At 51.7% G+C, this 13,718-nt stretch overlaps 1 protein-coding gene, 9 non-coding genes and 1 pseudogene across 10 annotated transcripts; all 11 read left to right on the forward strand.

Moving 5' to 3' along the window:
• Positions 1 to 295: 295 nt before the first annotated feature.
• On the forward strand, positions 296 to 414 carry LOC144130844 (5S ribosomal RNA). Its single transcript, XR_013314273.1, has one exon. It is a non-coding gene; the product is annotated as a 5S ribosomal RNA (ribosomal RNA).
• A 590-nt stretch (positions 415 to 1,004) lies between these two features.
• LOC144130845 (5S ribosomal RNA) lies at positions 1,005 to 1,123 on the forward strand. Its single transcript, XR_013314274.1, has one exon. It is a non-coding gene; the product is annotated as a 5S ribosomal RNA (ribosomal RNA).
• A 591-nt stretch (positions 1,124 to 1,714) lies between these two features.
• On the forward strand, positions 1,715 to 1,833 carry LOC144131265 (5S ribosomal RNA). The gene has a single exon (XR_013314681.1). It is a non-coding gene; the product is annotated as a 5S ribosomal RNA (ribosomal RNA).
• A 593-nt stretch (positions 1,834 to 2,426) lies between these two features.
• Positions 2,427 to 2,545, forward strand: LOC144130846 (5S ribosomal RNA). The gene has a single exon (XR_013314275.1). It is a non-coding gene; the product is annotated as a 5S ribosomal RNA (ribosomal RNA).
• Positions 2,546 to 3,135: 590 nt separating this feature from the next.
• LOC144130847 (5S ribosomal RNA) lies at positions 3,136 to 3,254 on the forward strand. Its single transcript, XR_013314276.1, has one exon. It is a non-coding gene; the product is annotated as a 5S ribosomal RNA (ribosomal RNA).
• A 591-nt stretch (positions 3,255 to 3,845) lies between these two features.
• On the forward strand, positions 3,846 to 3,964 carry LOC144131266 (5S ribosomal RNA). Its single transcript, XR_013314682.1, has one exon. It is a non-coding gene; the product is annotated as a 5S ribosomal RNA (ribosomal RNA).
• A 591-nt stretch (positions 3,965 to 4,555) lies between these two features.
• Positions 4,556 to 4,674, forward strand: LOC144130848 (5S ribosomal RNA). Its single transcript, XR_013314277.1, has one exon. It is a non-coding gene; the product is annotated as a 5S ribosomal RNA (ribosomal RNA).
• A 641-nt stretch (positions 4,675 to 5,315) lies between these two features.
• Positions 5,316 to 12,351, forward strand: LOC144129515 (uncharacterized). Its single transcript, XM_077663673.1, has 2 exons — positions 5,316 to 6,173; positions 12,280 to 12,351. Exons 1-2 carry the CDS (start codon positions 5,316 to 5,318, stop codon positions 12,349 to 12,351), a joined length of 930 nt encoding a protein of 309 aa, XP_077519799.1.
• On the forward strand, positions 10,170 to 10,288 carry LOC144130643 (5S ribosomal RNA; annotated as a pseudogene).
• Positions 10,875 to 10,993, forward strand: LOC144130849 (5S ribosomal RNA). Its single transcript, XR_013314278.1, has one exon. It is a non-coding gene; the product is annotated as a 5S ribosomal RNA (ribosomal RNA).
• LOC144131166 (5S ribosomal RNA) lies at positions 11,582 to 11,700 on the forward strand. Its single transcript, XR_013314582.1, has one exon. It is a non-coding gene; the product is annotated as a 5S ribosomal RNA (ribosomal RNA).
• Positions 12,352 to 13,718: the final 1,367 nt, after the last annotated feature.

A 13,718-nucleotide genomic window follows, 5' to 3' on the forward strand; every position in this document is an offset into this window, starting at 1 on the left:
GACTGCGCAGTAGCGCACAATTAGCGTTCATCGATATAGTCGACACGCTTTCCTTGCCCGGTCCATGTGTCAACACCAGAGGCTTGCTCCCGCTGCTTTTTCGATGCATGCCGCAGTGCGTTACGATCGCCAGAACGGCTGAGAAAAGCCCAGGGCACGTAATTGCACGCTCGGCGCCTGTTGCCACGAGCGAGGGAAGTATTCGTGCGAAGTTTTGCATTCGGGAGCGGCTGCATACACTACAGTATAAAGGAGGCTATGACACTACATAAGCGCTTCGAAAAGTGTTTTTCTCGCCATCGGCCATACCATGCTGAATACGCCGGTTCTCGTCCGATCACCGAAGCTAAGCAGCATTGGGCTCGGTCAGTACTTGGGAGGGAGACCACCTGGGAACACCGAGTGCTGATGGCACTTCTTTTGCATTTTTTTCGTCTCTAACGCTTTTTTTTTGCCTCATAGTTATATCATTTATCCGATATGCCTCGTGCAACTGTAGGAGGTTTCGCGTTATTGTTATAAATAACACATTCCCACTGGCAATGTACGTACGTGCGGACGCGAAATTCCGTGCACGCGTGCTTGCGGCAAAACTGAAAAGCGACCGCCCGGCTTCCCGGCTGTCATTCTGACGTCTACGGCGGCGTGTACAGTGCAGATTAAACTCGGCAATGCGCTTAGATAACAGGGAGTCCCAGTTAGCGCATAAGACTGCGCAGTAGCGCACAATTAGCGTTCATCGATATAGTCGACACGCTTTCCTTGCCCGGTCCATGTGTCAACACCAGAGGCTTGCTCCCGCTGCTTTTTCGATGCATGCCGCAGTGCGTTACGATCGCCAGAACGGCTGAGAAAAGCCCAGGGCACGTAATTGCACGCTCGGCGCCTGTTGCCACGAGCGAGGGAAGTATTCGTGCGAAGTTTTGCATTCGGGAGCGGCTGCATACACTACAGTATAAAGGAGGCTATGACACTACATAAGCGCTTCGAAAAGTGTTTTTCTCGCCATCGGCCATACCATGCTGAATACGCCGGTTCTCGTCCGATCACCGAAGCTAAGCAGCATTGGGCTCGGTCAGTACTTGGGAGGGAGACCACCTGGGAACACCGAGTGCTGATGGCACTTCTTTTGCATTTTTTTCGTCTCTAACGCTTTTTTTTTTGCCTCATAGTTATATCATTTATCCGATATGCCTCGTGCAACTGTAGGAGGTTTCGCGTTATTGTTATAAATAACACATTCCCACTGGCAATGTACGTACGTGCGGACGCGAAATTCCGTGCACGCGTGCTTGCGGCAAAACTGAAAAGCGACCGCCCGGCTTCCCGGCTGTCATTCTGACGTCTACGGCGGCGTGTACAGTGCAGATTAAACTCGGCAATGCGCTTAGATAACAGGGAGTCCCAGTTAGCGCATAAGACTGCGCAGTAGCGCACAATTAGCGTTCATCGATATAGTCGACACGCTTTCCTTGCCCGGTCCATGTGTCAACACCAGAGGCTTGCTCCCGCTGCTTTTTCGATGCATGCCGCAGTGCGTTACGATCGCCAGAACGGCTGAGAAAAGCCCAGGGCACGTAATTGCACGCTCGGCGCCTGTTGCCACGAGCGAGGGAAGTATTCGTGCGAAGTTTTGCATTCGGGAGCGGCTGCATACACTACAGTATAAAGGAGGCTATGACACTACATAAGCGCTTCGAAAAGTGTTTTTCTCGCCATCGGCCATACCATGCTGAATACGCCGGTTCTCGTCCGATCACCGAAGCTAAGCAGCATTGAGCTCGGTCAGTACTTGGGAGGGAGACCACCTGGGAACACCGAGTGCTGATGGCACTTCTTTTGCATTTTTTTCGTCTCTAACGCTTTTTTTTTTTTGCCTCATAGTTATATCATTTATCCGATATGCCTCGTGCAACTGTAGGAGGTTTCGCGTTATTGTTATAAATAACACATTCCCACTGGCAATGTACGTACGTGCGGACGCGAAATTCCGTGCACGCGTGCTTGCGGCAAAACTGAAAAGCGACCGCCCGGCTTCCCGGCTGTCATTCTGACGTCTACGGCGGCGTGTACAGTGCAGATTAAACTCGGCAATGCGCTTAGATAACAGGGAGTCCCAGTTAGCGCATAAGACTGCGCAGTAGCGCACAATTAGCGTTCATCGATATAGTCGACACGCTTTCCTTGCCCGGTCCATGTGTCAACACCAGAGGCTTGCTCCCGCTGCTCTTTCGATGCATGCCGCAGTGCGTTACGATCGCCAGAACGGCTGAGAAAAGCCCAGGGCACGTAATTGCACGCTCGGCGCCTGTTGCCACGAGCGAGGGAAGTATTCGTGCGAAGTTTTGCATTCGGGAGCGGCTGCATACACTACAGTATAAAGGAGGCTATGACACTACATAAGCGCTTCGAAAAGTGTATTTCTCGCCATCGGCCATACCATGCTGAATACGCCGGTTCTCGTCCGATCACCGAAGCTAAGCAGCATTGGGCTCGGTCAGTACTTGGGAGGGAGACCACCTGGGAACACCGAGTGCTGATGGCACTTCTTTTGCATTTTTTTCGTCTCTAACGCTTTTTTTTTGCCTCATAGTTATATCATTTATCCGATATGCCTCGTGCAACTGTAGGAGGTTTCGCGTTATTGTTATAAATAACACATTCCCACTGGCAATGTACGTACGTGCGGACGCGAAATTCCGTGCACGCGTGCTTGCGGCAAAACTGAAAAGCGACCGCCCGGCTTCCCGGCTGTCATTCTGACGTCTACGGCGGCGTGTACAGTGCAGATTAAACTCGGCAATGCGCTTAGATAACAGGGAGTCCCAGTTAGCGCATAAGACTGCGCAGTAGCGCACAATTAGCGTTCATCGATATAGTCGACACGCTTTCCTTGCCCGGTCCATGTGTCAACACCAGAGGCTTGCTCCCGCTGCTTTTTCGATGCATGCCGCAGTGCGTTACGATCGCCAGAACGGCTGAGAAAAGCCCAGGGCACGTAATTGCACGCTCGGCGCCTGTTGCCACGAGCGAGGGAAGTATTCGTGCGAAGTTTTGCATTCGGGAGCGGCTGCATACACTACAGTATAAAGGAGGCTATGACACTACATAAGCGCTTCGAAAAGTGTTTTTCTCGCCATCGGCCATACCATGCTGAATACGCCGGTTCTCGTCCGATCACCGAAGCTAAGCAGCATTGGGCTCGGTCAGTACTTGGGAGGGAGACCACCTGGGAACACCGAGTGCTGATGGCACTTCTTTTGCATTTTTTTCGTCTCTAACGCTTTTTTTTTTGCCTCATAGTTATATCATTTATCCGATATGCCTCGTGCAACTGTAGGAGGTTTCGCGTTATTGTTATAAATAACACATTCCCACTGGCAATGTACGTACGTGCGGACGCGAAATTCCGTGCACGCGTGCTTGCGGCAAAACTGAAAAGCGACCGCCCGGCTTCCCGGCTGTCATTCTGACGTCTACGGCGGCGTGTACAGTGCAGATTAAACTCGGCAATGCGCTTAGATAACAGGGAGTCCCAGTTAGCGCATAAGACTGCGCAGTAGCGCACAATTAGCGTTCATCGATATAGTCGACACGCTTTCCTTGCCCGGTCCATGTGTCAACACCAGAGGCTTGCTCCCGCTGCTTTTTCGATGCATGCCGCAGTGCGTTACGATCGCCAGAACGGCTGAGAAAAGCCCAGGGCACGTAATTGCACGCTCGGCGCCTGTTGCCACGAGCGAGGGAAGTATTCGTGCGAAGTTTTGCATTCGGGAGCGGCTGCATACACTACAGTATAAAGGAGGCTATGACACTACATAAGCGCTTCGAAAAGTGTTTTTCTCGCCATCGGCCATACCATGCTGAATACGCCGGTTCTCGTCCGATCACCGAAGCTAAGCAGCATTGAGCTCGGTCAGTACTTGGGAGGGAGACCACCTGGGAACACCGAGTGCTGATGGCACTTCTTTTGCATTTTTTTCGTCTCTAACGCTTTTTTTTTTGCCTCATAGTTATATCATTTATCCGATATGCCTCGTGCAACTGTAGGAGGTTTCGCGTTATTGTTATAAATAACACATTCCCACTGGCAATGTACGTACGTGCGGACGCGAAATTCCGTGCACGCGTGCTTGCGGCAAAACTGAAAAGCGACCGCCCGGCTTCCCGGCTGTCATTCTGACGTCTACGGCGGCGTGTACAGTGCAGATTAAACTCGGCAATGCGCTTAGATAACAGGGAGTCCCAGTTAGCGCATAAGACTGCGCAGTAGCGCACAATTAGCGTTCATCGATATAGTCGACACGCTTTCCTTGCCCGGTCCATGTGTCAACACCAGAGGCTTGCTCCCGCTGCTCTTTCGATGCATGCCGCAGTGCGTTACGATCGCCAGAACGGCTGAGAAAAGCCCAGGGCACGTAATTGCACGCTCGGCGCCTGTTGCCACGAGCGAGGGAAGTATTCGTGCGAAGTTTTGCATTCGGGAGCGGCTGCATACACTACAGTATAAAGGAGGCTATGACACTACATAAGCGCTTCGAAAAGTGTATTTCTCGCCATCGGCCATACCATGCTGAATACGCCGGTTCTCGTCCGATCACCGAAGCTAAGCAGCATTGGGCTCGGTCAGTACTTGGGAGGGAGACCACCTGGGAACACCGAGTGCTGATGGCACTTCTTTTGCATTTTTTTCGTCTCTAACGCTTTTTTTTTTGCCTCATAGTTATATCATTTATCCGATATGCCTCGTGCAACTGTAGGAGGTTTCGCGTTATTGTTATAAATAACACATTCCCACTGGCAATGTACGTACGTGCGGACGCGAAATTCCGTGCACGCGTGCTTGCGGCAAAACTGAAAAGCGACCGCCCGGCTGTCATTCTGACGTCTACGGCGGCGTGTACAGTGCAGATTAAACTCGGCAATGCGCCTAGATAACAGGGAGTCCCAGTTAGCGCATAAGACTGCGCAGTAGCGCACAATTAGCGTTCATCGATATAGTCGACACGCTTTCCTTGCCCGGTCCATGTGTCAACACCAGAGGCTTGCTCCCGCTGCTCTTTCGATGCATGCCGCAGTGCGTTACGATCGCCAGAACGGCTGAGAAAAGCCCAGGGCACGTAATTGCACGCTCGGCGCCTGTTGCCACGAGCGAGGGAAGTATTCGTGCGAAGTTTTGCATTCGGGAGCGGCTGCATACACTACAGTATAAAGGAGGCTATGACACTACATAAGCGCTTCGAAAAGTGTATTTCTCGCCATCGGCCATACCATGCTGGATTCGACTTCCGGCCACCGAGCGTGACGGACGTGCGATGACGGGCTCCGTTGGAGCAGCTACAGCGGTCATGTCTGGCCGCGGAAACAGGGCTTTTGCCTCGGATGAAGAGTATCAGGTGATTCTGCCTACCCTTCCTACAGGACGTGTTGTGTTGAACACAGTTTTTTTGCACGCTGACGTGCGGGCCCGTCCTTATCGGGTCGAAGATTTCAGGGATGCGCTGGCTCAGCTGATGCTGCTCCCCGAGGTTATCGCCTTGGGGGCGTATCGCATGAGCCATGTATGGGCTGTTACTTTCGCGAGTGCTGAGGCGGTGACGAAAATTCTTTCTGCCGGAGACCTGAAAGTCAAGGACCGCCGCTGTCTCGTCATCGACCCGGCAAACCAGGACGTCCGCGTCAAGCTGCACTGGCTGCTGCACAACGTGCCCGACGAAGACGTGAGGGTAGCCTTTGCTCCGTACGCCAAGGTGAGCGAAGTCTCCAAGGAGCGGTGGCGCGTCCAGGGTGTCGCCAGCAAGGGGTCGACGACACGCTTGGTTTCATTGAAAATGAATCCTGGCGTGAAGCTGGAAGACCTCCCTCACGAAGTCAGGGTTGGCGGTGAGCTGGCTCTCGTGGTTGTACCGGGCAGAGCTCCGCTGTGTCTGCGCTGCCACGGTACTGGGCACATTCGCCGTGAGTGCAAGGTTCCACGATGCGGCGCCTGTCGTCGCTACGGGCACGAAGAAAGCAGCTGCGTACGCACGTACGCGAGTGCTGCCGTCCCAGTCAACACTGACATTTCGTCCGAACTTGTCATGGACGAGGCTGACGCGGAAGACGCTGCAGCAGAGGCAGGGGACAGCGTGGAGAAGGCCCCTGCTGTGCCCCCTACGGAAATATCCACAAGCGTAGAGGAGCCCAGCAGTAAGCGGCAGCAACAGGTAGCGCAGCCTGCAGAAGTCAAGGCGCCAACGGACGAAGTCTTGAGCGGTGGGGCGTCAGCTCCCGTCGTTCCCCAGCATGGTGACAGCATGGAAGTGTCACATGCATCAACCAGCAACCAAGCAGGGAAGCGACCGCACGAGCACAGTGCGAATGGAGAGCCCAAAGTGAGCGAAGGCGACGAGCCGCCGCAGAAGACTGTTGGTGTCAGGCGACCGACGTTGAAACCGCGGCCGAATGTACAGGCCGATCAACGAGCGGCGGCTAAGCCGCCGCCTTAGTTGGAGTGAGTGCCCTGTGAGTGGTTTCTGTGGGCGTGAGATGGCCTTTTTCGGTAACGGACTGCATGGGCTGATTTTCCAGTCCATACGCAAGAGGCACTTGTGCAAGAGACTTTGGATTACCGGCACCGCACCCATCGAGCACCTCAGACTAGGCAAGTCACCCGCACCGTCGCCTTGTGTCCCGAGGTATGCACCATATGGCTCCTGTACCTAAACTAGATGGCTTCTACACCTCTTAGAGCGTTGCGCATTGCAACAATTAATGTCAGGGGACTGGCTTCCAAGAAGCGTCAGTACCAGCTAAGCCGGCTGTTCGTTGATAATGACCTAGACATAATAGCCGTACAGGAGACGAAAGTCGAAAGACAGGAACAGGCGGACCTTATGGTGCAGCCTTTTACGGCACGCTACAATGTTTGTGTGTGCCATTCTTCTGGCACATCGGGCGGTTGTGCTGTATTTATTAGGAATTCTCTCGGGATTGTCGAGCAGAATTTAACTGTGTGTCAAACTGGCCGTTTGGTTGTAGTGGATTTTTTTTATTGCAATTTGCTATGGAGAGTCATATGCGTGTATGCTCCTAACAGGGAGAACGAGCGCAAGGAATTTTTTGAGCGCGTTGAACCATATGTGTGCTGTGAGCGGTTAATTGTGCTTTTGGGCGACTTTAACTGCGTTTGTAAAGCAGAGGATAGAATTACAAAAAGACTCCTTCGTGACAAAAGTGCGGAATTGTTGAATTCGATTGTGCAAGAAAATGGTTTAGATGATGTTGCTGAAGTTCTTTCGGTAGCGCCGCATTTTACTCACTTCCAGGGTGAAAGTCACGCGAGACTTGACAGAGCGTATGTGTCGCTTGATCTGATTCCTTTGTGCAATAGCTACGAGGTAAAACACATGTCTTTTACCGACCACAGCTTAGTTACGTTTACCCTGGGGAACAAAGACAAGAAATCTCGTTTCTCGTGGGACCTGTGGAAGTTTAACGCACAATTACTCGAGGATGAACGCTTTGACATTAAAGTTAATGAATGCATTAAAGCATTGCTATCAGCAGATCCTGGGAACTGGGTAATTAGGTGGGAAGATTTCAAAGAACAAGTGAAAATAAACGCGATTGAAAGGGCAAGCATTATATGCCACGATAAACGTGTTAAAGAAAAAGAACTACATTGCCAACTTGACTTGCTCGTAAGCCTGGAAAGTTCCCAGCCGGGAAAATATAAGAAAGAAATAAGAGATACAAAAAGTAAACTTGAGATTATCGAAAAAGACAAGTATACAGCTGCCATGATACGGGCCCGTGCTGAACGTCTCTGGCTTGACCAAGTACCTACTAAACGCTCGCTTAGTGACGAAAAGAAGTACGCGACTCAGAACGAAGTAAGACAAATCAGGTACAGAAACGAGGTAACGAATGATAGCAAAGTGATTCAGTTGGCGTTTGTTGAGCAGTATCGGGAATTGCTTGGGCGGCGACGGCTTGAAGAAGAGGGGTTTGCAAACACGTTCTTGTCCCGTATGCCAAAACTAGGAGACGATATAAAACAAGGGCTGGAGGTACCAATCAGCGTAAGCGAAGTGGGAAGAGCAATCGAAGAGCTGAGTGCCGGAAAATCTCCCGGTCCTGACGGCTTAGGTAGTGAATTTTATAAGAAGTTCAAAGCCGAACTCACCCAAGCTCTCCACTGCGTCTTCACCGAAATTTATGAGACAAAGAAAATGCCACCATCATTTAAAACAGCACACGTGGTTTTAATACCCAAGAGTGAGGACCAGGCTAAACTTCTGTCCGTTGGGGCTTATCGGCCGATAAGCCTAACCAACGTTGACTATAAAGTGTTTATGAAGATTCTTGCCAACAGACTGCAAAAGGTCATAAAGGACCTTGTAGGGCCCCACCAAACGTGCGGTATTAAAGGTCGCACCATTGGAACAAATGTGCACATTGCTAGAACTGTTCTTGAATGCTGCGATGCCTTCGGGGGCCGAGTTGCCATGATACAGCTTGACCTTGCAAAGGCCTTCGATCGAGTGTCGCATGACATTCTTTTCGCCATTCTAGAATATGCCAACGTCGGCTCTGTGATAATACAAGGTGTACAGATGGCGTACGACAACTGTGTTACCCGAATTATAGTGAACAAACAGCTGACTGAACCTGTACCTGTGTGTTCTTCGGTCAGGCAGGGTTGCCCGCTCTCGCCTTTGCTCTTTGCGATCTACCTTGAGCCTTTTCTGTTATCACTGTTGCACAATGATGGGATCTGCGGTTTCACTCTTCTGTCGGCGCAAGTAAAAGTGCTTGCTTACGCTGATGATATTGCTGTTTTTTGCGCGGATCAAGAAAGCGTTAAAGAAGTTGTGAAAGTCGCAGGGGAATATTGCAAAAAGACTGGGTCCGAAATTAACTGGGATAAGTGCATAGGTTTTTGGCACGGTGATTGGGACAGCACACCTGCCGTGTTTGCTAACATGAAATGGACGACCGCCCCTGCGAAGTACTTGGGGGTACCCTTGGAGCACTATAAAAGCAGTACGGAGTTGTGGGGTGAGATAACGCAGAGTGCAAGGAGAAAAGCGGATGGCTGGAAAGGACGTGACCTTTCTGTTTTCGCGCGCGCAAGTGTGTGCAATGTATTTTTAATAGCCAGAATTTGGTATATATTGCAGTTCGTGCTCATTACCCGAGCAAACCTGCAGAAGCTGCATAGAGTGATTGCTGTCTTTATTTGGAGCTCAAATTGGGAGCGAACAAGTCGAGTTAATCTGTTCCTTCCGGTCAAAAGGGGCGGCCTTGGTCTTTCTAATTTGTTTCTGAAGCAAGTTGTCTCAAGATTTTTGTTTCTACGTGATCAAACCGATCCCTTGTTGCGCACAATGTTGCAGGTGCGCTTAGGCAACGTGTTGCCGGAATTTGTTGTGTCCAGTTACCCGGCCACGAATCGTGCTGTAACAGGTTTTTTGCGTGAAGTTGTGGCAGCCTTTCGCACTTTGAGCGCTCACTTTTCTACACAGTATCTATCTGCTGTACCCAGGAAAAAACTGTACAAAGATTTGCTAGATATATTTATACCTGCTCCCTTATACCGTTCCTTTTGCTGCGGAGGCCCAGGCAAAAATGTGTTAAAGCGAGTTAAGAAGATGCCGGTAAGACCGACTGTGAAATCCTTTTTCTTTAAACTTCATACCGGTACCCTTCCGGTGAAAACATGGCTAAACGATAAAGGCATTTTTGTGCCCTGGACCACCGACTGCATACTCTGCAAAAAACCCGAGACCATCGAACATGTGTTTATCGACTGCTGGGACCCGGTTTTCCACTGGGACATCTTGCAAAGAACATTGAAGAAAGAACTACCTGTAACTCCTTATGGCATCCGGTTTCTACCTATAGAAAGTGAGGAGGTTCCTTACGACATGTTTATGCTACTGGGCCTCCACAGCATCTGGAAAACGAGAATGGCGGCCAGGCACGCCGACGCAAATGTGCGACCAGTGAGAGAAAACTTTATAGAAAGTGCAGTTTTCCTGAGAGATGTTCTCCGCAGTCAACCCCAGCCGCCGGACTGGGTGGCAGTTATGGATGAACTGATTAACATGAAAAAGTTTTAACCCATTGTCTCGGCCAAAGTGTGGCTAGAGATTTTTATGTATTGTTTACCGGTAATAAAGAAAAAAAAAGGCCATACCATGCTGAATACGCCGGTTCTCGTCCGATCACCGAAGCTAAGCAGCATTGGGCTCGGTCAGTACTTGGGAGGGAGACCACCTGGGAACACCGAGTGCTGATGGCACTTCTTTTGCATTTTTTTCGTCTCTACCGCTTTTTTTTTGCCTCATAGTTATATCATTTATCCGATATGCCTCGTGCAACTGTAGGAGGTTTCGCGTTATTGTTATAACACATTCCCACTGGCAATGTACGTACGTGCGGAAGCGAAATTCCGTGCACGCGTGCTTGCGGCAAAACTGAAAAGCGACCGCCCGGCTTCCCGGCTGTCATTCTGACGTCTACGGCGGCGTGTACAGTGCAGATTAAACTCGGCAATGCGCCTAGATAACAGGGAGTCCCAGTTAGCGCATAAGACTGCGCAGTAGCGCACAATTAGCGTTCATCGATATAGTCGACACGCTTTCCTTGCCCGGTCCATGTGTCAACACCAGAGGCTTGCTCCCGCTGCTCTTTCGATGCATGCCGCAGTGCGTTACGATCGCCAGAACGGCTGAGAAAAGCCCAGGGCACGTAATTGCACGCTCGGCGCCTGTTGCCACGAGCGAGGGAAGTATTCGTGCGAAGTTTTGCATTCGGGAGCGGCTGCATACACTACAGTATAAAGGAGGCTATGACACTACATAAGCGCTTCGAAAAGTGTATTTCTCGCCATCGGCCATACCATGCTGAATACGCCGGTTCTCGTCCGATCACCGAAGCTAAGCAGCATTGGGCTCGGTCAGTACTTGGGAGGGAGACCACCTGGGAACACCGAGTGCTGATGGCACTTCTTTTGCATTTTTTTCGTCTCTAACGCTTTTTTTTTTGCCTCATAGTTATATCATTTATCCGATATGCCTCGTGCAACTGTAGGAGGTTTCGCGTTATTGTTATAAATAACACATTCCCACTGGAAATGTACGTACGTGCGGCGCGAAATTCCGTGCACGCGTGCTTGCGGCAAAACTGAAAAGCGACCGCCCGGCTTCCCGGCTGTCATTCTGACGTCTACGGCGGCGTGTACAGTGCAGATTAAACTCGGCAATGCGCCTAGATAACAGGGAGTCCCAGTTAGCGCATAAGACTGCGCAGTAGCGCACAATTAGCGTTCATCGATATAGTCGACACGCTTTCCTTGCCCGGTCCATGTGTCAACACCAGAGGCTTGCTCCCGCTGCTCTTTCGATGCATGCCGCAGTGCGTTACGATCGCCAGAACGGCTGAGAAAAGCCCAGGGCACGTAATTGCACGCTCGGCGCCTGTTGCCACGAGCGAGGGAAGTATTCGTGCGAAGTTTTGCATTCGGGAGCGGCTGCATACACTACAGTATAAAGGAGGCTATGACACTACATAAGCGCTTCGAAAAGTTTTTCTCGCCATCGGCCATACCATGCTGAATACGCCGGTTCTCGTCCGATCACCGAAGCTAAGCAGCATTGGGCTCGGTCAGTACTTGGGAGGGAGACCACCTGGGAACACCGTGTGCTGATGGCACTTCTTTTGCATTTTTTTCGTCTCTAACGCTTTTTTTTGCCTCATAGTTATATCATTTATCCGATATGCCTCGTGCAACTGTAGGAGGTTTCGCGTTATTGTTATAAATAACACATTCCCACTGGCAATGTACGTACGTGCGGACGAGAAATTCCGTGCACGCGTGCTTGCGGCAAAACTGAAAAGCGACCGCCCGGCTTCCCGGCTGTCATTCTGACGTCTACGGCGGCGTGTACAGTGCAGATTAAACTCGGCAATGCGCCTAGATAACAGGGAGTCCCAGTTAGCGCATAAGACTGCGCAGTAGCGCACAATTAGCGTTCATCGATATAGTCGACACGCTTTCCTTGCCCGGTCCATGTGTCAACACCAGAGGCTTGCTCCCGCTGCTCTTTCGATGCATGCCGCAGTGCGTTACGATCGCCAGAACGGCTGAGAAAAGCCCAGGGCACGTAATTGCACGCTCGGCGCCTGTTGCCACGAGCGAGGGAAGTACTCGTGCGAAGTTTTGCATTCGGGAGCGGCTGCATACACTACAGTATAAAGGAGGCTATGACACTACATAAGCGCTTCGAAAAGTGTATTTCTCGCCATCGGCCATACCATGCATTCGACTTCCGGCCACCGAGCGTGACGGACGCGTTATCATGAGCTCCGTCGGAGCGGTTTCAGCGGCCCAGTCGGGCCGCGGTAACAGGTTTTTTGCGGCTAGTGCCGATGATTACCAGGTTATTCTGCCCAATCTGCCATCCGGACGCATCGTCGCCAACACCGTTTTCATGCACGGCGATCCAAGAGCCCGGCCCTATCGTGTTGAAGACTACCGGGACACTTTGGCCAACCTTGGTGCGCTTCCCGACGTTGTGGCGTTGGGGGCGTATCAAATGAACCACGTGTGGGCTGTGACAATGACAACTGCTGATGCTGCTCAGAAGCTGCTTTTGGCCGTCGACGTGAAGGTAAAGGATCGCCCATGTTTGCTCATTGATCCGAATAACCGAGAGGTTCGTGTAAAGCTGCACTGGTTGCTGCATGGCGTTACCGACGAAGACGTTCGCGTGGCACTGTCGCCCTACGGGAAGGTGTTGGAAGTGACCCGGGAGAAGTGGCGGGCGCTCGGTGTCACTGAAAAAGGGTCGACGACTCGTACAGTTGGACTAAAATTGCATGCCGACGTCAAAATAGACGATATTCCGCATCAGCTCAAGATAGCCGGAGAGCTAACTCTTGTTGTTGTGCCGGGCCGCGCTCCTCTGTGTCTGCGCTGCAAGAGCACCGGGCACATACGTCGCGACTGCAAAGTGCCGCGCTGTAGTCGTTGTCGTCGTTTCGGCCACGTCGATGCTGATTGCGCAAAGACGTACGCCAGCGTAGCCGGACCAGTGCAGGCAAACGACATATCGGACCACCTGATGGACGAGGAAGACTCAGAGGAAACAGCAAGGACGAGCCGTAACCTGGTTACGCAAGGTGCATCGTCGAACTTTCAAGGGGACGCACTAATTGACGGCGGAGATAAACCCGCAGACAAGCGGCGACATGACGACGCAGAAGGCGGGAACGAGAAGGATGAGGCAAGCACTACGGGCCACCCCTCTCCCGGAGGAGGCGAGAAACCACCCACCGAGCCGGCACCAGTCACCGTGATGGACAGCGACAGTATTAGTGCCGCTGGAAAGCGACCTCACGACGCAGGCGAAAATGGGAAGGAGCTTAGTGTCGTTGCTGCAGACGAGCCGCCAGCCAAGACGACTGTTGGACGGCGTCCTTCATTTCGACCGCTGCCGAACACTTCGGCGGCGCGCAAGACGGCGGAAACGCCGCCTATGCCGCCGTGAGGACCGCCCTGTGCTAGCACACTCCGGATCAAACCGCAGTTGTGAGGTAAGCGCCGTGCCCCCGGTTTTCTTTCCCGCCTTGCTATGATGACTATGGATAAGTCCATTCGCGTGGCAACATTAAATGTCCGAGGGCTTGCCTCAAGGAGGAAGCAGAGTCAACTGTACCGCCTGTTAAGC

The sequence above is a fragment of the Amblyomma americanum genome, chromosome 4 (assembly GCF_052857255.1).
Source record: "Amblyomma americanum isolate KBUSLIRL-KWMA chromosome 4, ASM5285725v1, whole genome shotgun sequence".
NCBI classification, from domain to species: Eukaryota; Metazoa; Arthropoda; class Arachnida; order Ixodida; family Ixodidae; genus Amblyomma; species Amblyomma americanum.